At 40.1% G+C, this 24847-nt stretch overlaps 1 protein-coding gene across 2 annotated transcripts in view; it reads right to left on the reverse strand.

Annotated features, from left to right (window-relative positions):
* fat3b (FAT atypical cadherin 3b) overlaps positions 1-24847 on the reverse strand; it is a 69339-nt gene that overhangs the window by 31787 nt on the left and 12705 nt on the right. For both annotated transcript variants that reach the window (XM_084942449.1, XM_084942450.1), the window contains 19 exons: positions 24038-24236; positions 13482-13543; positions 12149-12463; positions 10565-10775; positions 9810-9881; positions 8071-8207; positions 7259-7534; positions 6811-7021; positions 6462-6676; positions 6062-6220; positions 5395-5516; positions 5111-5293; positions 4901-5015; positions 4496-4777; positions 3809-4159; positions 3326-3499; positions 2693-3223; positions 742-1106; positions 265-418 (listed from right to left, as the gene is read on the reverse strand). In XM_084942449.1, coding sequence (XP_084798575.1) covers positions 265-418; positions 742-1106; positions 2693-3223; positions 3326-3499; positions 3809-4159; positions 4496-4777; positions 4901-5015; positions 5111-5293; positions 5395-5516; positions 6062-6220; positions 6462-6676; positions 6811-7021; positions 7259-7534; positions 8071-8207; positions 9810-9881; positions 10565-10775; positions 12149-12463; positions 13482-13543; positions 24038-24236 — 4134 coding nt within the window. The remainder of the gene's footprint in view (positions 1-264; positions 419-741; positions 1107-2692; positions 3224-3325; positions 3500-3808; positions 4160-4495; positions 4778-4900; positions 5016-5110; positions 5294-5394; positions 5517-6061; positions 6221-6461; positions 6677-6810; positions 7022-7258; positions 7535-8070; positions 8208-9809; positions 9882-10564; positions 10776-12148; positions 12464-13481; positions 13544-24037; positions 24237-24847) is intronic.

Raw genomic sequence — 24847 nt, forward strand, 5'->3', positions numbered from 1 at the left:
TACCACTAAGAGACAGATGTGAGTATTTTTTCCAGCTGGCAGCTTATCCTCAAAGTAAATCTGATATGGCGAGACATTAACCTCCCACTGTGGAGCTGGCAGTTGTGAGAAACAGCAGTTACACTGAGCAGCAGCGAAGGCTGGTAATAATTTTGACAGGCCGGTGAAGAAGGTCAGCCCATTTTCTGTGTATAAGGACTACTGAGACTTAAAAAAAGACCAAATCAGCTGACAGAACGAATACGTAACTGCCAAAAGTCTCACCTGAGCAGTGCTGGTGAAGACTCCATCCGACACGGACACATTGAGTTGATAGGAGAGTTTCATGCCTTGTCTCCTCTTGTTAGACAGACGAAGCACCCCCGTATCTGGCTCCATCATAAAAGTCATTTTCTCATTTCCTGAGAGAATACTGTACCTGAAGGCGGAGGAAGAAGAGAGAGCTTGTGTTGCTTACGGTCTACAAAGTTATTTTGCTCAAGAGGTGCTGCAAATTACAAGTGTCTACTTGTCTTGAGGGGGTGCTGAGCCAAAACTGCTTGAGAAAAATCTAAATAAAGCCTCGTGTGAAACTGAACCAGGATTACTGGGATTTTAGTAAACCAAAACACCGCACTGTGCTTTTCAAGAGGTGACAATCTGAAAAATTCTTAAAGAGGATTTGCATCCGGGTTCAAAGGTAAATCAAGTCTACAGAGAAAACACAGAATCGGTAAGTTCTCAAAGCGTCTTTTTCCTTACCTCAGCCTACTGGCATCACAGATGTCAGCATCTGATGCCTGAACACAAGTCACAAAGTGTCCTCTGGGAGCCAGCTCGCTGACAAAGGCCTCGTACAGCATTTGGCTGAAATTAGGTGGGTTGTCATTGGTGTCAGTTACAGTCACAGAGACAGTAACATCGCTGCTAAGGGCAGGGTCTCCACTGTCCGTCGCCCTGACAATGAAGTTGTGGCGCTGGGTGAGCTCATAGTCGAGCAGACGTGCCGTGTATATCAGCCCGCTGTTACTGTCGATGCTGAAGTAGTCGGTGCTGTTGTAGATGTCAGATAGGATCTGGTAACTCACCACGCCGTTCTTTTCTGTGTCCTGGTCTTGGGCAAACACCTACACGGAGAGTTACATTCAATTGTGTCCTGCCTCATGCATTATTCAAGATAAGGGCTGATTTGCTTACCCCTCACATACTCTGTGGGTACAACACCACCACTGCAGCCAATTGAAAAAGTAAATAACGTTCCAGATTTTACTGAGAATAGGATAGAAAGACATCTAAAACCTTGTCAAAGCATTTGTTTAACATTCAGCGTGAACATTTTGCTGAGATACAACTACATTTACAAAAATAAAGTAATAAAATATAAAAATATTAAAAGTTGTGATATAATGTTAAGGAAGGAGGTGGAACAATCATATGGAAGCCAAACAGAAAATCTGATTAGTCGGCCATAGCGCTTCAAGTGTTTTTACTTCTGTCGGAGTCTGTGCAGCTCTTTTAAACAAATATAAAAGGTTTTGAAATTTGGTCCCCTGTTTTTTTTATATCTGTGACTTGAGCAATGTAATGCCACAATTGGGTCAAAGTTGGAAGTGAGTTTGTGTAGTTAACTTTTAAAACATATGCATGATTTTCAAATATATGAAGGCCAGCTGTACCTATAATAAATAGGTATCGAGAAACTGATATTTTGATATTGAGAAACTACAAAAAACACAGCACATAACCACTAGAGGTCACTGAAATAAGCAAAAATATATTTTGGCATTTTGGTTTCTTAGACTTAAACAAATAATTATTTTGTCTTGTAAAACAATGAGAGGCCACACTGTTTCACCAGGCTGCGCCAGTCAGATCACCTACTTGTTCATCAACGACCTGGGGAAAACTCAGTTCACCAGGCTTATGTTAACACAGGTCACTTGTGTTAATTTAACTGATGTGGTTGCCGTACTTGATTTTGTTTACAGATTTGTACATTTATAGACCAAACATTTCTCCCCAATTTTCACTAAAGTTGAAAAAGCTGACCTTCATACCAAGGACGACCACCAAGATTTTTAGGTTATCAAAGTTATCTTTATATTTTGCCCATTATAGCCATTCAGAGCTAATAAACAGAAACTTAGGTCATCTCTTAGCGACTGTTTCATGAACTAATACCAAACCATTTGGCATCCCTTCTTGGATGTCCAGAAATTTGTTATTTGACTGCTGAGGCAAAGATGTGCTTTTGATCAGGTTAAATACGACCCACATGGTAAACAACACTGCAGTACCACAGAGCAAGAGCAAAGCATATTTTAAGGCTGAGCGAGTATGCTCTGTTCTTAAATCTGTTTCTTTTACACTTTAATGCTAGTAAAAAGGGACACAGGCCTACAGTATTTTGCTGACTGACTTAAAAAGATGTGTCAGTCAGCTGACTTAAAAATCCAAATTCAATCATATGATGTTCTCATCTTGTAAACAGAAATATGTTCCTGAATGAAAAAAGAGCACTATTGTATTAAAGGTCAAGCACTTCCACTGGGAAATTTCTAGGCAAATATCACACCATCTTCCCATGAATAAATGAGCCATCCGCAATGCTGCTGAAGTGACTCTTAAGTGTAAACACTCATTCAGTTAGAGTACACACTGGACTAACTCAGCAAACACAGGTGTGCGCGCACACACACACACACACACACACCTGTAAGACGGGCGTTCCAATCATGGAGTTCTCAGAGAGCACAGCTGAGTATGAGGTGTTCAGGAACAGCGGTGGGTTATCGTTCACGTCCAGCATGACAATGTCCACATCGACCTCCGACTTAGCTCCGGTCAGTGTATCGGTAGCCTTCACCGTTAAACGGTAATACTGTGTGGTCTCATAGTCTAACGGGTAAATCACACGGATGATTCCTGTGTCAAAGCCAATGTCAAACTGGAGGGAAGGGTCTCCATCTGTGATGGTGAAGATGACGCTCTGGCCCTCGGGACTACTGGCATTGATACACAAGACGGAGGTGGAGACATCCAAATCCTCTTTGACGGTGACACCATAAAAAGGCTTGTCAAATACTGGCATAGCTTTATTTGCTACACTAACAGGCAGCTCCACCTCACTGGACAGAGGAGGGAAGCCACCGTCAGTCGCCACGAGGATCAGTTTGTACTCTGCGTTAGATAAATCTGCCTCGAAGGCTCTCTTTAAGGTCAGCTCTCCTGTCACAGGGTGCACCTGCATGGGATTTATAGACATTAATCAGTCCAACTCATGAATTTGCACAATTATAACATTTTACAGCCTCCCATATAAAATAAGGGAAGATGTTTTACTTACTTGAAAGTTTCTGTGCTGCTCCTTAAGGCTGTACGTCACTTGTCCATTCCGACCGTAGTCTTTGTCAGTAGCTGAGACCCTGAAAACACTTGATCCTGGCTGTGCTTCTACCTGCACTACAGCGTAGTAGGGAAGGTTCACAAACTGTGGAGAGTTGTCGTTTACATCCTCCACCTAGAAGATTTGATTTTAAGAAAAACACAATGGGGTCATTTTAAAGCGCAGGAGGGTTAATGCTGTTCAGCAACACAAAATCTGCACCGCAATCTCTTGACCACTGCACCACTGTCCTACCAAATTAGTCTATAACAAAAACACATTCAAGCAACAATGTAAAACGTATTTAAAGCATTCTAAACCAAAAGAATTGAAAACACAGGACTGCTCCAATACGCCCAAGTCTGCATTACTGTAAGTGTGAAGGATGGACAGAAAAAGCAACAACTAGAAGCATGCTTGCAGGCAGATGATTTCCATACCTACCTGTACTTGCACGATCACCCTAGCCACCCTCAATATTTCATCTTCCCTGCTGACCTCCACCACCAATTCATAACTGTCCTTCTCCTCTCTGTCAAAAGGCACACCGGTAGTGAACACTGCTCCACAAGTTGGCCAAATGCTGAAGCGCCCAACGGGGTTCAGCAGAGTGTACTTGAGTGGCTCGTTGAGGCGGTGACCAACTGTGCTCACCACAGTCACTAAGGTGATATTGGGTATGTTCTCTGGGATGGAGGCAAAGTAAACTGGGAAGGTGAAGAGAATTCCGCTGTCTATAGCTTCTCGGACAAGCACCGTGACCAGTGTCATGCTGGAAAAACGTCCATCCCAAACCTGAAAGAAAGAAGATAAATGAGTCAGAATTAGCTATAGCAGAGAATGTAATGCTGGAGTTTTTTTTTCTTAGCTCAATTTGACTGCCCTTATTTTCTTAATAAAAACAGTAAAATAATTCTGGATGTAATCCTGGGTCAGAAAATCCTGAGTCATGCAGATGATGTATCCCGTAACAAGTCACCACATAATTTTGGGCTCTATGTGCACAACTCTGCACTGACCCAGGAATCTGACCTTCTGGAGGAAATCATTATTATGTTTACCCAGCTTAGTCCAGATAGCAGAATGATGAAAAGACTTTCAAATGGTATGTCATGTCCACTAAAGACCTACCTTCACATTGAAGCGATAACGGTCTTTATTGAGGCTCTGATTGATGACGGTCACAACTCCAGTGTATGGCTCAACAGAAAAGAACTCCACATTGCTATCCACCAAAGAGTAAAGCAGCTGTGGTGTGATAGACTTGTCAGGGTTAAGTGTGGGGTCAGAGGTCATATCGGGATCAAGAGCCTTAACCTTAAGAACCTCTACACCCATGTAGGTAGGCAACAAGAGGATTGTCTCGTAAGTGTCCTGGGAAAACTTAGGGGGCGAGTCATTGATGTTGATCACCTAAGACGTGGTACACAGGGAGTGAAAATAATGTTGAGAAATGACTACGATAACGCAGAACTCAAAGTGAGTCAAGAGTTGTTTATGAGACAATGAAAGCTGATTCATATGTTATTTGCTTACCTTTATAAGTACCTCTGCTGGGCTGTCAGCATCCCGTGGAGGCTGGCCACTATCTCTAACATGAACCCGAAAGACGAACTCAGAGAAGGTTTCATAGTCCAGACTGGCAATCGTTCTAAAAATCATTTAACCAAACCCATTATATATCAACTTATAAGGAAATTAATCAGATCAATAGTGATGCAACTTCTGCACAGCATTATAACCTACCGGATCGATCCAGTCCCAGAGTCCACGCTGAAGAACATCCGAGCAGTCTCACCTATGATCTCGAACACTAACAGGGCATTGTGGTTGCGATCCTTATCAGTTGCCTGGATGACCAAAGGGTTACCGTCCTCTGCCAGGACCACACTGTTGATCGGAGCAGCCTCACTGACTACGCCGACATACCTGTTAGGAGAAAAAGGTAACGCTGATGTCAGTCAAATATTTCTTAGGTCGGTTGAGAAAATCACTTTTTAACACTCAACAACTGATACAACAACTAATACCTGATTTGTTGGAATACAGGTGGGCTGTCGTTCACATCCACTACTTGTATGATGACGGAGGTGCTGGCTTCCACTCCAGCCATGCTCAGGGCACGCACCACCAGAAAGTAAGATGTTGTTTGCTGGCAAAACAAAGAAATCCAGTGAAATTGTTTAAAAAACGAATTTAATTTAGATCCGATGTAAAGCCAGCTTTTTTTGCATAAAGAAGAACGTGACAGTGGCTTTAAAAATAATGCTATAAATCTTATTAAATAGAAATTAAATCACATAAATATTTCATGTTACCATCCTTTCCCTTTCCAACAATACCTTGTCCTCAGGGTATATTCAAACAAGTGACTGAAATGACAGCCTGTTAGAAGCATCTTGGAGAACCTCTGCATATTTATGCACTCTCAGTTACTTTTTTCTCATCTAATCACAGTGAGTGATTAGATGTAATGCTGATTACGGCTCTGAGGGCCACACCATCTGTTCCAGGACTGCTTGTTTGCTGTTGCTTTTTTTGGCTGAATATAATTCTTTATGACTGACTATATATTTGGGTCAAAGGCACACCTACAAAATGCACTTGGGACAGAACGGAAGCCCCTCGTACCCACTGTTTGACTGCTAAGCATCTATACATCTAATATATAACCAAAAAAGAAAAACATTAACAAACCTCAAAGTCCAGCGGTTTGCGTGTAGTGAGTACACCGGTATGGTGGTTAATAAAGAAGCAGCGCTCCTCGTTGCCTCTGGTGATGTCATAAATGAGTGCTGAGCGGCTGAGGGCGCTAACAGTGATCACGTAAGTTCCAGTTTTGCTGTTCTCCATAATCTATAAAGCCAAAGAGCAGAAATATACAGGTAGATTTTCAGAACTTGAGTGAGTTGTATAGACCATTTCCTGAAAAATACCGTTCTTACCTCCTGTATATCTGTCTAGACATTTAACCTCTATACACACATACCGTCTCCAAGCTGTCTTTATTCCTCCTATCTCTCCCACCCTCTCCAGCCTTCTCCCTTCAGACAGTAATTTATCTCTAACTTTATTTTTTATTTATTTATTTTTTTACCTCAGCCTGATACTCCTTCTGAGAGAATTTCGGTTTGGAGAAGTCTGAGAGGATCAAGGAAATGCGAACTGAAGCGGTGGCCATTAATGGGGGAAATCCACTGTCTGTGACGCGCACACTGAGGGTGTAAAAGCCTAAAGAAGTGAGGTCCAGTTCCTTGGCAATGAAGATAAGGCCTGTGGTATTATCAATGCCAAACACACCACCGGTGTTACCTGAAAGTAGCAGAAAGGTTACAGACACTATTAAAGGAGGATACAAAAAGAAATCACAGGTCACTACACTGTTTAAAACACAAGCACAGATACAAATCAAAATGAGAATAATTTTCTTGCACATTGGACCGTACCTGCTTCTATAGTATAGGTGAGCTGCCCATTAATCCCATTGTCTTTGTCTAGGGCCGTCACTTGCACTACAGACGTGCCTACAGAAAAAGTCTCGTAAGCCGTAGCATCGTATACGGTGCTGGTGAAGTAGGGAATGTTATCATTGGAATCTTCCACTGCCACCAGGATACGAGCCAGGTCACGGTTAAATGGAAACTCCTGATCCTTGACCTACAGCAGCAAACGAGAGATGAATATGGATAGAGCTGTACGAGGTGATAAAAGAACAAAATCAGCAAAAATTAAGTGAGGCAGACACAGTTGCCAAAACGGACATAATTTATTGGATAGCACAGTGGCGCATAGAGACTCACAGTAACATCCAAGCTCACACACACACACACACACACACACACACACACGCACACACACACACGAACAGATTGTCATCCATGTTTCCTTTCCCACCATAATAGTGAGGATGTGCTGTGTCCGGGCTTCATAGTTGAGCCTGTCTGCGGTGTAGACGACTCCTGTGCCAGGATTGACCCTAAACAGCCTCATACTGGCCGGGTCTACGCTGCCATAGATGGAGAAGCTCAAACGGGCACGCTCATCAATATCTGATGCTCTGACCCGCAACAGCTCCATGTCAACTGGTATGTCCTCAGATATGCTGACATCATAAGCTGGTAGAGAAAAAACTGGAGGGTTGTCGTTGCTGTCCTGTATTCGAATGAACACCTGAATGATGAAGAGATAGGAAAGGGGAAATCTGCATAGTCAGCGTAGTGGCAAACAGCGATAGGAGACTTGGAGTCGAATTAGCTTCGGTAACTGACAATCCTCAATCCAATTGTAGAGTAAATGCAAGGCTCAGACACAACTGAACACTATTTGCATTAAGACAAGGCCCTATTAATGGCAGACTTGTAAGCCAGAGCGAGCGTTCTCCAAGAGGCATGAGGTTCTTTTTGTATCTTGACCTTTATTTGTCCAGAGTAATCCCATTAATTCTCTGATATCAAGGATTTCCCTTACAAGATATACCCAGTAGGGGAGCCCCGACAGCAGGAGCACAGGGAATGTCAAAGCAGGGCAACAAAAGCACATTTCATAGTCAGTATGAGATAATTTCAGAAAAACCGAGCGCAAGCGGAGGAAGCGAAGCTGAGCGTAAACAGTTCCCCGTGAAAAGAGGGAACAATAATTGAATTTGATGTGGGTCTGGGGCGTATGAGAGGCAGCGCCAGTGCATAACAAATCAAAACTCTGTGTACCTGTGCTGTGGCAAAGTTGGTCCCATCTGTCACCTGTACCGTCATGTTGTACACAGACTGCACCTCCGCATCAAGGGGCTTGGCCACGACTAGAGTCCCCACCCCCAGTTGGAGGTCAAACTGCATGTCAAAGCTCCCTGGAATAAATGAACACACACACACCCATCCCCCGTACACACACTTAGTGTCAGCCTTTTAGTATTCGCACTGCATATAAGACTCAGGTGCTCTAAGTTATTACTGTGTAATTGTTTTGGCCAGGTGCCTTCGTCTGGAGCTGGAGGGACTGTGAAATAAAATGAACTGAAATGCAATGTGATGTAGCACCAAACCCACTTGGCAGCCTGAGAGCTGTTAACAGCCACGCAAACATCTGTCTTATCACTCCAAAACACAACCCATCTCAGAGATCAAAAACCCGCAGCAGGGTCTTTTCCACGGGCGGCGAGTGTACAGTTTAAAGGCTTAATGTTTGATTAAAGTGAGGGAGGGGATTGATATGTGTTAGGTATTCGGTACCATCCTTCCTCTCATTCCAGCTTCTCTCCCGAGATATCTGGGAGCCTGAGCACCCCTCAGCATATGAATACTGATTGGGCATTTTTCACACAACCACTGATGCGTGTTGAGTGGGAGCAAAATACAGGATCTCACATTGTTTATTTATTTTTTGTTCTACTTTTCATGGCAGAGCAGTGGGTTAATTCAACACTACGAGGGATCAATCTCACAGCATTGAGAAAAAAGAAAATTACAGTATGTAATCACTAGTTTCTTTTCCTGTCAGGGTGGAATGATGCCTCAGAGTTCTGTTATTAATCCAGGAAGAGCACGCCCGATAAGAAAGCCGTATAAGAATCAAACTCTTCTGTCTATCTATATCACAAAATCACATTCAGCGCCATAAAAATGATTAAGAACACAAATATTTCTCTAGTGTGATTAAAAAGAAATGCAGTACAAAAAAGCAATTATATGCAAAACTCTCAAACTGTACATGGCCTCTAACAAATGTAAGCAAAGTATCCCATATTTTCAGATCTGGCTTTGGTCTCCACCAGAGGAATACAATCTGCCTCTTTAGTTGCTAAACGCTCCAGTGCAGCTTCAGCTCCACAGTTGTTTGCAGTGGCTGACCAGTGATGCACAAAGCAGCGAGAGTGATCCGAAATACTAATGCTGCCTGGCTTGACAGTAAAGCACTGGGCTAGAGCTCTGTGAAGTTTTGTAAATCTAAGGAGCATCTGAAAATGTGGGTGGTAAATCTCTGAAGGGTCATTTATACTGTAAGAGCAATTCCTCTCACATTTCTTAGTACTTGTTTTAGTCACTGTAAGGTTTATCCATAACTGCTAAAAAACAGTGAGGTGCATTTGAATTCAGCCTTAAGTGGAAACATTAAAATAGCCTGTTGTTTTATAAAAATACTGCATGGAGGCCTTATGGAAGGGGAGCAGTATCATTACAGGCTGCTTCTATCAGAAATGCAGTAACTTTCCAAAGTAGCTACAATGTAGCTGAACTAATAGCACAAACCTGTCTTGTGTGGGCAGAGATAATGATACCGCATAGTATTAGTGGAGCTGTGTGAGATTACTATTCCAAACTCAGATCAATCACTTCTGCCTTTGGCTAAACAAGGTCATGGAACTGCGTGCTACATTTCCTGGATTTCCTTAATTTCTTCAAACCTGCAGCATTTGGGGGAAAAGGTGTGGCAAAATTAGCTTTGACCCGACCTGTGTCAAGCGAGCAGTTTCTTCCACATGCATTCTGAGGAATGTAGAACATTTCTCTGGCAGGGCGCCCGCCTTAAAGGTGAGAGAGAGGAAAGAAAAAAGAGAATATAAATATTCATGAAGTCTGGATATCCCTGTGATCAAAGGGTGGATGATTTATATACAGCACTGCAAAGTTGACCTCTTGACGTTTTTACATTTATATGTGTCACTAAGTGATACAAATTGACTTTTCATTAGAATACTTAAGCTAAGGGTGGGTGATAAGAGCCTACTTCTGGAAGTTTGAAATAAAATATCCCCAATGCTTTTATTTTTTAAAACTATCTGAAATATGAATAACCTTTTCTGTACGATTACTCATCTAACATTAACACTAAGAATGAACTGGGAAAAACATTTGCACATTGCATTTTCTCTGTCTATTAAAAAAAGAACAATTAAATATTAAACATATTTTCCTGTTTTAACAGCTCTATATTTTTATTTAATGTTAACTATCAAATAAAAATTAATATTCCTTAGTTGTTCTATTAAAAACCAGGGAGGAGATCTGTTTTTTGTTTTACCAGAGTCAAGACAATAATGATGAAAACTAGAACAATTTATTACTAACTCACTATCAAGAAACACTTTGTAACTTTTCATTAGTGTAACCAGGACACTTTTATTGTGGCTAACTTCATGAGAAAATTCAGAGTATGTACTGTCCTTTGGCTCTCTGTTAGTTCAGTATCTTATATTAATTTTCTTACCAATAATAGTGAACCAGACAGGTGTGCTGGACTGGCTGATAGCCACGACTCCCACTGGCTGGGCAACAGTAGCTGTCTCCGAAATTGAGAAATTGTAGTACCGCTGGGTGAACAGTAGGGGCACTGGTGAGGGGGCAGGTTTACGAATCCACTCTACATGAAGTTTAACAGTAGACCATAATGGCGGATCGCCACCGTCCTCCGCTTTTATCTAAGAGAAGGAACAATATAGATAAATTAGTACGGTAACCCTGAGAGATCAAATGGACTGCAACTTATGAAACCACCAGCAAATAGAAAAATGACCATTTCAGTTGCCTCAGGGTGCTGAATGAAAAACAACAGAAATATAAAAAACAAACAAACAAACAAACAAAAAACAAATCATGAAACAAAACAAGCTGTGAGAGTGACAGAAACCAAAACATGCGAAGGACTGCACTGAGACACACTCAAACGAAGCAGAGGGTTCATCGGTAATGTAAAGAAGAAAAAGCTGCATATCAATATGTGCATTAAAATCACATGATTCATATAATATTGTAGATACACGTTTGGTATTAGCTGTTTACTCTTTGCAGTAGTTCGGTCACATTATTGTGTCCCTCTAGAAACACTTATATTTTGTTTCATGATTTTTGCTTAGTTTTCTTTCCATTTCTGTTGTGTTTTGTCTGCTTTTACAGTGTTTTTCTATTTTCTGTTTTTTGAGTTGCAATGCATTTGACCTTTCAGGGCCACCATAACAACACAAGCAAATGGAGGACTTACCACTACTTGCTAAGGTATTAGTATGCATGTATTCAGGCCAACCAAAAACTTTGAGTACATTAGAATTCTTTCCTCTCCACTTCATAGACCGCGAAACCTACAATCATAATCAATACTGATCACCACTGCACTGACTGACTGCCCCTAGAGTGGATTAACTACATCTATAGCCTAGCAATAACATCCCATCCATACAAAAACTTTGATCCCAACAAATGCAGATTAATGAGATGAGCCTCACTACCTGGCTTTCAATAGCTTGGTCTGCCTCTTTCACACCCAACACAAATACAATACTAGTTTGGCCAGTGCATAAATATGGATGCAAAAAATGCAATTTGTGTTTGTTTGTAATATTAGTCTGACCACAAGTACCCTTTCATGCTAGATCAACTAAGATCTATCATGCCACCAAGTATCCATCGACACCACTCCACCCCACAACCCCTCCACTCTGCTGCTGAATTTATTGGCAATAGAATAATGTGTGTGCTCCAGTACCTGGGCTTTTGCCTGATGAAACATGGCAAAGTTACTGCGTTTGCTTCTGCCAACTTTCCCTGAAAGCAGAGCCTTAGGATCTAACAAGCGCACACTGGCTGTGATTAGTTTGTAAGAAATGGAATTGAAAACGCAGCACTCAAGACATGGAAAAAAAGCAGCGCTGTGCCTTAAAGTCTTATCTCAAGGAAGGCCGTTTCAGCAATTTAGACTGTTGTTACTGAGTGCTGGCTTTTGTCTGCCATATCTCCCCACAGATTTAAAATACAGACTTTCCGAGGATAGCTTTTATATTTGATATGAGAGACTCACAGTGAGGATGTCATAGCTGCCTGCTGTCACCATCTTCTTTGATGACACCATAGCAGTCCTGGGGTCGATACTGAACTTTTCGTCCTCATTACCGCTAATGATGCTGTAGGTGATGTTGCTATTGGCGCCATAATCACGGTCATAAGCGAAGACACGGTACACTGGTTCCCCGCGTTTGTTCCTGTCTCGCTCGGGCAAGCTGATGCGGTAGGTGACCTCTGGGAAGGTGGGCGGGTTGTCGTTCTCATCCTGGACGTGAACTATGACCCACACAGTAGATTGGCGGGTGGTCACCGGGCCATCTATTACTGTAATCTGGGAAAAACGTGAGCACAAGCACACAAATGCATGGGATTTTACTAGGGAGCACATACATTTTATTGATATCGTAAATCTTGCTCATGCTGTGTGAGGGCAGGGCCACGTGGAGCTGAGCTCACGGGAAATCTCTTTGTATTATTGATCCCCTGGAGGCGGTGGCAGAGGGCTGATCACGGATCAATTGGATCAGATAGGGGTGAACACCATTGCTGCCAGCCTGACTCTTCACTAGGCTATTAATTACAGACAGCATAAGCAGTCAGGCTGAGCAGTGGGTGGCATGCATGGGTGGTATTCAGAACAATGTTTTAACAAAGACTTCTTTACTTGTTTCTTTCCAAGTTGGCCACAATAATATATTTTCTTTCTGTTGATGGCAGTTTTCTCTCTACTGTTTCTTTCACTTTGTAGTGTGCTGCCATACATTTATTAAGTATGGGAGCTAAACAAGGCAGCATGAGTCTGGACAACTCAATTGGCAATTCGGGCATACAATACAACACATAACAAAAGCGCACAGGTGCAATTGTGTGGGTCAACTGCAGGTTATTTCATTCCATTTTGTAGAAAGGCAAAGTGCTCGTAAATTCAATGGCATTTAATAAGTTGTAAGTGAAGTGTGGGGGAATGGAAGTTTGTTCATGCCCACAAAGTCAAGAATCTGTGATTATCAGGTTCATCTGTATGCAGAGCTGCAGGAGCAACAGAAATGGTAATCACCCAGCTATCTGTATGCCTAGTGTCTGCACTTATCAAATGCTGGGCAGACCAACTCCTCTCCTCCCTGTTCCCGTCCTGAGTGGAGAAGATAACCAATGATGAATGATTACATTTAGAAAATCCCAAACCTGGGGCCCAAAACTACAGTCATTCATCACAGTTTATGGAGCCTTGAGGGTCTGCCAGGGTTGTCCTCCACCCTGTCTTTGTTAATAGTAGGTTATGGCAAGTGGCAGACCTGGATGAATAATATCAATATGAACCTATGAATACGGTTCAGGTTTTACTGTACCTCTAAAAAGTGTTCAGCTTGTTGTTCTCTGTCCAGTTTCCTCGCTGTTGTTGTGATCAGACCTAAAAATCATTTAAAAAAAAGAAAAGCAAAGTTGTATATAACAAAAAAAACTGTTTTTATTGCTTGCACTATACATTTACTTTACGTGACAATATGCACTGGCTTTATAGAAAAAAATATATCTGTCATTAGAGTCACTTTATTTATGCATGCGTAAGCCTGCATGCATGTAAGCATCACCAAAAAAAACTACATACTACAACCCCAACTGAGCCATTCACATTCAACACAAACGGTACTGGATAACTGAGGGTCATTTAGTTGGCTTTCAAGCCACCAGGACATAATAGCTTTGATCGATCAGCTTCATTCAGATGATGGTTGGATGGTGTGACAAACTGTATCAGGCTTCACTGGAAATCAGACACAATGACAACTTCATATTCTCTTGATGCTATTTTTTTTCCTATCATTTGATTTAACTATTAACGTTCTTTCATTATACAACTAAAAAGCCCCTCCACACACACATATATGCACATACAGCCATGTTTTCACTTAGTTCATAGTGGCTGAGGATTTTTCATAGTATGCTATATTGATTAACTTTCAATTCCTGGAAACCTTTCCCACTGCTAATCCAAAACGCTGCCTGCCTAAATGATTTACAATGAGGCCACATGCTTTTTGTCCCTAATGGGAAGGTAAGCCCCAGCAAAGTAACTGAATTTGCTTAATAACTGCCAGATTCAGTCAGTAAAAACTTTGGAAATAAAACAAAAAGCGCCTCAGACATTACTCGTACAAACAAGGAAACTAAGGAAGAAACATAAGCACTGATCTATAAGCAGATTCGGGACATTAAGATACCGTAAGTCAACATTTGTCTTAGCCTGGAGCTATTTTACCCCAAGATGCACAAACAAATGCAAAAGGGAAAAAGTCACTGATGATTCTTGTTTCAGTAAAAAAAAATATTTCTCTTCGTTGTACTGCAGTATCCTTTTTTTCACTCACAGCAGGTGCTTATAATTAAAGAGTAACAGCATGTCTGTGCAACTAATGACATCCATATACACACAGCGCACACACACAATAACTAAAAAGTATATATTACAGAAATCCCTCTGCGTGCACTTTTATGTGAAGTTATTAGAGCAAGTGTGCTTGACTGGTGACTGGTGGTGCTTGAGTGTTTTTGTTTCGGTGTAATGAAGCGTTGCAGAGGGGTAGGATTAGTCTGGGTGCCTAAAATGCTGTGCAGTAAACGCTCAATGGGTAGACTAAAATCCTGGTGTGCGCACACATACACACCACACACTCTCACACACACACATTCACACATTCCCAAGCTTGCACATATCACAGTGTCACCTTGAGCTTGTTATGCAGGCTAACTTCAATTAAGCAAATTAGGAGTAAATCTAGAGCAGCGGTCATGAGCTCTGGGAGACAGACTGGAAGGAGGAGGAGGGGCTTGTTCAGCAGAACACGGCGCGAATAACAACTCTGATAAAAATCAATGATCTACAGCTTGCAGCACATCTGCAGTCATACTACACTCAGTTTTAATTGGACAAAGAAGCAATAATTTGAAAATTCCCCACCCATACTTTCACATGCACACACAAAAAGTGATGGTCCAGTGGTCTGTCTTAAATCATTATACAAACTTCAGTTCACCGCTTTCTTCTTAGCCGCATAACACCTCATTTATTTTCTAATTCGAGCTACACTAAAAAAACTAATTTTTAATTTCAAGTTTGAAGTATTCATACTGGAACATCTTCCTTTTTTTAAATCCCTTTAAGACGTAGAAATCAAAATCAAACAATTAATTAGAAAGATTGTAATTTTCCCAAAGACAGTTTGATCCAATGACAAATTATGACTTTTTGTTTTTACATATTACACAAAAGTGACAAGTTTTGCTTTATGTTATAAAATAAAAATCAACAATACATTATTTAAGTGGCATTGGTTCCCTCTATTGTTTGATATTGGAACATAATGTGGAAAACGTGCTTTTTACACGTCCCTTTTTATTTAAAATTTTCTATCATGTGTTTACATTTTGTTACCAACGTTCTTGTCACGTGTCTGCTAATCAGGAAGAATTCAATGGGGAGAATTCATAAGTAGCATATTTACAGTGGGGGAAATAATTATTTGGTCCTCTGATAAATTTTTAAGTTGGTTCACTCACAAAGAAATGAACAACTTTTATGGTTCGTTTCATTTTGATAGAGAAAGACAAAAAACTAAAAATACTGAAGAAAAACGTTCAAATTCTAAAGTGATTTGAATGTCATTAAGTGAAATATGTATTTGTGAACTGGACACGGTGGACCGGCATGTCTATTACATGTTTGTCCGTGATACTGTGTTGCTCAAGAGGAATTTTGGCTCATTCGTCTTTACAGACACTTTCTACAGACAATCCTATAGCTGACACTTGGCAACTCCATGCTTTCAGTTCCCTCCACAGATTTTCTATAGAATTGAGGTCTGGAGAGTTGCTAGGCGAGACCTTAATGTACTTCCCCTTTAGCTACTTCTTTGTTACTTTGGTGGCCTGTTTTGAGTCAGTGTCATGTTGGAAGACCCATCCACTACCCATGTTCATCAGTGTTCTGGCTGAGGGACGGTTCTCATCCGTGATTTCATGCTACGTGGCCCTGTCAATTGGCCCCTCAATGCAGAGAAGTTGTTCCATACCATTAGCAGAAAAGCAGTCCCAATGCATAATGTCTCCACCTCCATAAATGACTGAGGGGGTCTGTGTTTTTTTGGGTCAGACTCAGCATTTCACATGATGTCAAAAAGGTTGATTCTGGTTTCTTCTGACCACAGCACTTTCTACCAAGCCTTCTCTGAATCATTTAAATGTCCACTGACAAACTGAGTGTCAGTGGACATTTAAATGCAGTGGAACCTTGTGGGCAATCCAAAATTACATACTGTGTTATGAGGGTATGATTTCCCACTTAAAGAACATTAATAAGATTTAGGCTAGTTTTAGGCTGATCCACAAACTTCCTCATGATCGTCCTCACACCATAGGGCAAGACATTTCAGACTACATATGCTCATTTTCAGGCTATATATATATATATATATATATATATATATATATATATATATATATATATATATATATATATATATATATACATAGCCTGAAAATGCTATGTATATATATATATATATATATACATAGCCTGAAAATGCTATGTATATATATATATATATATATATACATAGCCTGAAAATGAGCATATGTAGTCTGAAATGTCTTGCCCTAGGCACGCGTGATGGGTTAACTGGTGGCACGACCATAGCTGGACTGGCCATCGGGCATGTGATATTTCGTTTTTATGGGCCGATGATTTTTATTTATTTTTTTGTAACGGTATAAACAATGAAAGGTGGTGGATTGGCCAGATGCTGGTCGATGTGTGAAAATAACTCAGGATATACAGGAGGAGGAGAGGTGTGAGGCGGCCGCCGGTCTGAGTGTCAGGTGAACTGAACTTCAGGTAAGAAGTTATGACCTGCAGTCTATCTGGGTCAGATATAAACCAAGTTTAGGTGGTGTTTATTTTCGTTGTGCTGACTAATTACAGTCAGTTACAATAACTCGTACTGCGTGCTAGCTAGCATGACGGAGTTTCTATACAGCTGGGTGGGTGCTATGATGTTACTGATAGTGAGCTTTATTTTATTCATAAGGTTAATTATTAGAGTTGCCAACCGTCCTGTAAAAAACAGAATCGTCTCGTATTCAGAGAAAATATTACGTGTTTCATTTGAGGAGAAAAGGAACACAGTTTGTCCCGGACTTCAGCTAGAATGGAAAAAGACACAAAGCTGGATTTATTCTGCGTCCTTACGCTGAAGCTGCCTCTTCTCCTCTCATTCTCTCCCCCTCCCTCTCCTGTTGCTACTTCAATCATGAAACTGATCAATGATCAGCTGATCGGCTTTTCTCTCTTGTTTGTTTATCGCCCACTTTGCGCCAGAAAGAGGGAACCAGCGGATGTCGTGCTAAACATCAGCAGCACGTTTAAGCTTGATCAGCTGTTGTTAGAATTTATTTGATATCAATTTCTAGTATCAGCTGATGTTTGCTGGAGCCACAGCTGTAAAAGCTGCTGGTCATGATATCGGTTTGGATATGTGGTGAGAGGGAAACATGAAGATGAAACCAGGAGATGTCTTTACTGAATCATCAGAGCTGAACAGGTGATGGAGAAACAGGTTTACCCTTTAGGTGACATGAATGAGTTGAAGGGAAGCTATGAACTGTTTCTGAGAGACAAATAACACCAGGATCCTTTTCTATGTAGCTGACAGCTGGTAACTGTGCAGGGGTGGATCTAGCAAAGTTTTTGCCAGGGGGCCAGGTAGGGCATTAACATTGAAAGGGAGGCACAAAGAAATACTTTTCTTTCTTATTCTCATTTAAAATGTATCGCTTTTATTAAATAATTATCTGAATCTTACAACCAAAGTTTTTATCTGACGTAAAATGTATAGAAATCATACATATACCAACAAGACAGTGTACATCACTGTCACAGCATTTGCTTTCATTGAAAGGCTTTATGGCTTTAATACCTGGTGGGTCGGTCTCTAGTCAAAATGCCCGGGCCGATTTTTTGTCCCAGTCCAGCCCTGGGCACGACACGCAGTGAATTAATCTGAGAAGGTGCATTAAAAAATAAATGGCCGGGCCATCACTACCTGACAAGTGTCTGAAGACAGTAACTGTCTTCAGAACATTGCAGAGGCCTTATTGACAGTATTTGGCTCTACATATCTGTGTGAGCAGATTTCACATGAGTGTCCTCAGGTAGCCGTCTGAACGCTGGACACTCGGAGACCTGTGTCTATGAGTGGGAGACCAGAGATCACATTAGCATGTGTATCCCTGTATTAACAAAAATGCCATATTGGCTGAGTTTATTTTTCTTACCATTGTTGTGAGGAGACCATATATATATATATATATATATATATATATATATATATATATATATATGTGTGTGTGTGTGTGTGTGTGTGTGTGTGTGTGTGTGTGTGTGTGTGTGTGTGTGTGTGTGTGTACCCAAGTGTCTGGCATAACAAAACCAATTCAATCAAACAGAAGGTTGTTTAAAAAAAAGGTCACACAGCCACCATGGCACTCTGCAAACATGCGTGTTTTTACAAGAAGCACTCCATCTAACACCCTGTGTCAACACTTATCTATTCTGTTTTCCTCCCCAAAGGAGGTAGGCTTCACTCACTCAGCCAGAGACAAACTGACAGCACTGTAAGCTGTCACAGCACATTTACACACTTTGCACTCATTCAAAGTTTGGCTTCAATACATTTTGGGAATTGTTGTGCTACCTCAAACCCATCAAAACGACACTTCCAGAGTAAACCTGAAAAATATATTACTTTGAAGCACCCCAAACCTAGTTTTGAAAAACAATCTAAAACTTCAAGAAGTTTTTCAGCAGTTCAGGTTCATAGTTTTTGCTGCCACTTGCGCCCTGAAAGCAAATCAATCAGCTAGATTTTGTTTATCCAATGAAATCACTCTGGTACATGGAAAGTTTCTGACCGTGCAAACAGTGAGGATTGATTTAAAGTGAATGCATCTCCCCATTCATGCATGTCTTATTACCAAACTAACACGGTGGCACTGTTACTCACAAAACAATAGAAATTATGGTAATGATGCATTCAAATTCAAACCTTGTGACTGTTTTCCTGCAGAGTCAAGTTTATCGACAAAAGAAAACATAATTTTTGTGTTATTTAATGGGCTTTGGCAAGCTGGTGGAACCCAGTGTGTCTTTTGTAGTTCATTTATCACACTGGAAACAATACTGTCATCAATGAGTTTCTATGTATAAAATTAATGAGTAACAGATAACAGAATACTGTGGGTCTTTAGACAGAGACAGAAAACTGGGCTCAGATGGCTAGAAACTCTCCCCTGTGACATGCACACAGGCACTAAAGAAATACAGCTTACACACACACACACAGAAACGCACAATCAAAGGCAAATTATTTTTATACAGCTGTATGTTGCGGTTGTGGCGTCATCTCTATTGACTCACTGCAACAGACCCAACAAAGCTGTAACCAATTAATCCATTGATTAAATTACCACACAGAGTCTCTTTTCTCTCTAACGCATACACACAGTATTTGTAGATACAGCTCTTGCATGTGTATTGTAATCTGCTGAAAAGTAAATTAACTGAGTATAATTTTGAATCTGCACTGACAGCATTAACATCAGTGGTACTTTAAAACATTCACAATGACTCACTCTGACTCACTGTTACAGGTACACAACATTTTGCAGTCAAACAGTTAAGCTTCCTGAGTGAGGGAACTGACTCAGAAGTATCTGCGTGGCAGTCATAATAAGAACCGGTTGAATTCTTGAAATATTAAGGGACGGTGCCTCAGTGCTTCCTTTATTACCTCCTTCAGTGTAGTATACACGTGGCTATCCTTTATGAAAGGAAAGAAGATAATTACATCACATACCCGTCCGACTGTTCGTGAAAATGATCAATGAAACTGACAAAGTGATGCAGATCATTTAAATGTTATTTATAGATGCATTTTCCATTTCCATTAACTGTTTTGAATTTTCATCAGCAGCTGAACTATGAACATTGCACTGCTGCAATAGTGTGTAGCATGTAATACTGCTTCTTATGCTTCTTGCATGAAAAACACAGATTTCTATGAGCTTTTATGACCTATAATAATTGATCAAGGTGTGTTTAAAGTTTTCTGTTGTTTCGGGGTGGGGTTAAGCTAAATGATGGAATTCTACTTTGGTTATAAAAATCCTAAACAGAGAGTCATGCATAATTACACACACACACAATTAAAAAACTAAAATTATATATATATATATATATATATATATATATATATATATAATATTGCACTGCTTGTTTTCTTTTGTATGCAAATGAGGTTAGCGAAGAGGTTAAGTAAGATGCATATTGTAATCGATCTTCTGGACATTGTATTCAATATGGCAGATGTCTTATGTGTCTAGTGTACGCGACATTTTCCACCAACATCAAAGGAAAATTGATTATGAAAAGGAGGGAAATTCTTTTGACTATTCGACCATACCTATGTTTGAGAATGCCTGTGTTGGATACAGTTTACATAGTAATGAGTTTTTGAGGATCAGCGTCTCGCTAATAGGATCAATATTAGTCCCCTCACCCTGTTTCAGCCCTCTCCATTTCCCTACATAATGTCAATATTATAGCCATAATGCATAGAGGAATATTCAGAGGATTAGAGGACGCCACATGGAAATTCCCCTAACATTTACAAACAAGGTGAACATGCAGTAGCATATCATTAGTGAAATCTTTCTATTATAATCTTGATCACTGAGATCCTGCTGCATTACCTATAGGCCCCTGCTTTTAGAACACTTTACTGACATTTCTTTGAATCTGAAAAGTTGTCCTTGTAACAGCTGAAATTTTCCTTTTGTTGTTTATTAGAACACTCACTACTTAATCTAGGGCAGAGATGGCAAAGACTTCACATTTTTCCTACTAGATTTGAATAAAACATTTTACCTCTTCAATAATTCTTTAATATAAGCGTTCATCAATGCTTGTACTGACAATGCATGGGGACATTGCTACACTTCAAACTTGACAGCCAAAACTGAAATACATCAAACTTACCATTTATGTATTTATTTTTGCTTTGATTATATTTGTATTCTTCAGAGACATTTGAGTGATTCTTCTAATTTTCAAATGTGTCCATTATATTAGTATAAATTGATCATTCATTTAAAAATAGATTGTCTGAATATTTACTATAGAGCATTTTTATACAGAAGGTCTGTGAAAAATAAAGGGAGAGCTTGACAAGGATCTGTGAGCTGATATTCAGTTGTCAGGCTTCTTTTATGAAACTCTTAAAAATGCATATGAAATTCAAATGTGTAAATGTTTAAATAAGATTTTTTGCATATACAGACACACATGTGTGTAAAAAAAAGTGCACAAAAAAGTTAAAAGGTTGTAATACAAATCTGAAAAAATGCAGAAAACTAAAGTTCCCACATGTTGCAACTTAGTCTATTTACAGATCTTCTATCAGATATGTGAAGAAATATATACAGCCTTCTGTGGCCTCAGGGGAGCCGTGATAAATTTGATAAATTGCCTGATAAATTTAAGGCAGTGACAGTTGGGACTCCAGACTGAGCCTGAAAATGACCAAATCTTTGATTACTAGACCATTGTGGCCCACTTCTCATTTTATTGAGTCTCCAGGGGTTGAAAAAGAAAGTCAAATGTAGAAATCCCAAAAGCTGTTTGCCAGTTGCTGGTTCCAAAAGTCATGCATCCATTTTTCATAAAAACCTCAAGTCAAGGTTTGCTACAAATAACAGGTTTTGTCTTTATTCGTATTACTACTTTAAGCACAACGGAATGTTTAATCACCGGAATGGTCACTTTTAGTCACAACTGCAGCGCTGTTTTGTTTAAACTCTAAAATATTTTGTCCTTTTCTTTGAAAGGACAAAATTAAACATTGACCTAACAAATATTTCATGTGCATTTTAGGAGCTTTAAGAAAATGTTAATTACATTCTTTGTTGATCAAATCATGCATTGAATGAACTTTGCATTGTGTATACCATTGTGCACACTCACAAAGTCAGATTAGTTTATAGAGTTTGGCTAATAGCATTGATAGCTGCAGTAGCCTTGCTTTTTTTTTCAATGCTAGCACCCAAATCCAGACGCAGAATATGGTACAACTAGCTTTTGTAATGTAATTATACTCCAGTTTATCCTGACAAAGCCTAACATACGGCAACTTTTTTTTCTTGTTGTATTAAAGTATTGCAGAACAGCACATTTACAACAACTGTCATCTGTTTACAACTTTCTTTCACAAAGTCAGTTAGAGAGATGGAGGCTCAACCATCAGCCCTGCTGACTGCCATTGTAGACTAATGAATTAAAATTGTACACTTAATTAAGCAGGTCAGCCACTAATCAGAAGGTCGGTGGTTCGATCCCAGGCTGCCTCCTGGCTGCATGCCAAATATCCTTGGGCAAGATACTAACCCCATGTTTGCCTACTGGTGGTAGTCAGAGGGCCTGGTGGCGCCTGTGTCCGGCAGCCTCGCCTCTGTCAGTGCGCCCCAGGGCAGCTGTGGCTACAATGTAGCTTGCTATCGCCAGTGTGTGAATGTGTGTGTGAATGGGTGAATGACTGAATGTAGTGTAAAGCGCTTTGGGGTCCTATGGACTAGAAAAGCGCTATACAAATGCAGGCCATTTAGTATTTCTGGCACTGACTGGCAAAGATAGCAACATTTAAACCTTGAGTCAACAAGTTGCACACATCCTTAGTCAAAATATTTTGTTCTATGCTTATTTTTCCTGCTAGCCAAAACTAATAACCCATTTCACATCTTAAAGAATTGTAGATTAATCTTGCTAACTAAGCTTGCTATTCATGGGTATCATTAGCTGATTCTCAACCTTTCCTTCACAAAAAAAACAACCCAAAAAACGGCCACAATAATTCTTGGGTCCAAGACAGCAGCCAACAATCTAATGTTTGACAGCATGGTGGGGGTACGTCTATCTTCTATAAACAGTCTATGACTCAAGGCTATAGACGCGCCATTACCAAAACAAGATTTTTTTTTCTTGTTTCTATTTTGATTCTCTCTCAAAGCATCCATCACAACTGACATTATTTATAAGAGTTCAATGCAAAATTAGTGGCGCACCTTAAAAAATGCACTCATCCCAATCCAATTAAACTACATAAAAATGAAATATCTACTGACTGATACATAAATCAGCATGTTTTAACATGCAATTAGAATTTATCCCCGCACACAAACAGTTATATTATAATATAACAGTATATTGGCATAGGAGTAAAATTATTCAATTAATCGCAGACAATATGCTTTCACAAAATATTTTATACACATTCACTGACTTTAATTTCTCGTGCATTTCTAAGCAAAGTTAATAAACAACTACAGGCTATCTGGGCATGATTTCATAAGCCCAGTATGTTTAAAACCCTCCACTGATCCAATATCTAATAGAGAGCTTATGGTGAACCTCTGTCAGGGTTGGTATTATCTCAATAAATCCTATTTCCGAATTGAAAGTAATACTCCTCAAACATTTAGCCAGCATCATTTTTTTTTTACTTTACACCTTTTCAGCTTAACATTTAAATACATATCATCAAAAGCAATCAAATATAACTGCTGTGAATAGAACATGTGAATAGCTCAGAGGATATCAGGTAGAAGCTGCATGCTGTTACGCGAGATACAGTTCATTTCTTTGTTCTCTGTCATACAGCTCATATCTGTGTAATATCTGTTGTTCTGTTTAATCCCAGCTTGTTAATGAAATGCCTGAAGCGCATTTATGAGTGGCCGTTCTTTCTTTCTTTCATCATTCCTTTCCACTCCACTAGTACCACATCACACACTACCTCACCTGTTTTTGGATTAATAGAGAAGAAATTCTGCGGGTTGCCGGCAGTAATACGATAACTCAGACGACTGGGTATAGCAGTGAGATCGGGGTCTTGCGCCTGAATATGAATGACTGACACATCCTTTGGAGAGTTTTCCATGATAGTCGGGTGGTAGATAGGATCTGAGGTGAGGGGAGCATTATCATTGACATCTTCTACCTGAGCAGAGACAAAGAAGAAAAGAAGACATGAAACAACAAAGGAAAAAGAGGAGAAAAAGGCAATAAATATTCATCATTTGAGTTGGATCTGGGAATGGCAACAAATACAGTAGCCCTCTGAATTTGCACGCACTGTAATATTGCTTTGTTGTGATTTTAGTATCTTTGTTAATCAGTCTGGGTCTGGGTTGATATGTTATCAATCACAAAATGGAAATATATTTGCCAGAAAATGTCAAAGATGTCACACTCCAAATTAATTTCCCTTCTAACAGCATAGATCTAGAATATTTATGGCAAGCAGTGGGTTGATTGAGCATTTGCTGGAAGGCACAGAGAGCCAAGACAGTTCAGCCGGTGAACAGAAGCACCTGTGCCTGATTAATCTCCCCATTTTTCCATGTGATGAATAGGCCGGGAGTAAAGCACCCACTCACATGACCACACGTGGATATCCTGAAGCCAGAAAAGGCTGCTTGTCTTTTTTTTTTCCTTTTATACACAGCTGAACTCTTCCCCAAAGGGGGAGCAGTGATGTAGCAAACATGTGTGTATTTGAGTGTTTAGACGGTGGAAAAACTTAAGGGCAAATAAATTAGAAAAAACTTG

The sequence above is a fragment of the Perissodus microlepis genome, chromosome 10, assembly GCF_051167445.1.
Source record: "Perissodus microlepis isolate ML-2025 ecotype Zambia chromosome 10, ASM5116744v1, whole genome shotgun sequence".
NCBI lineage: Eukaryota > Metazoa > Chordata > Actinopteri > Cichliformes > Cichlidae > Perissodus > Perissodus microlepis.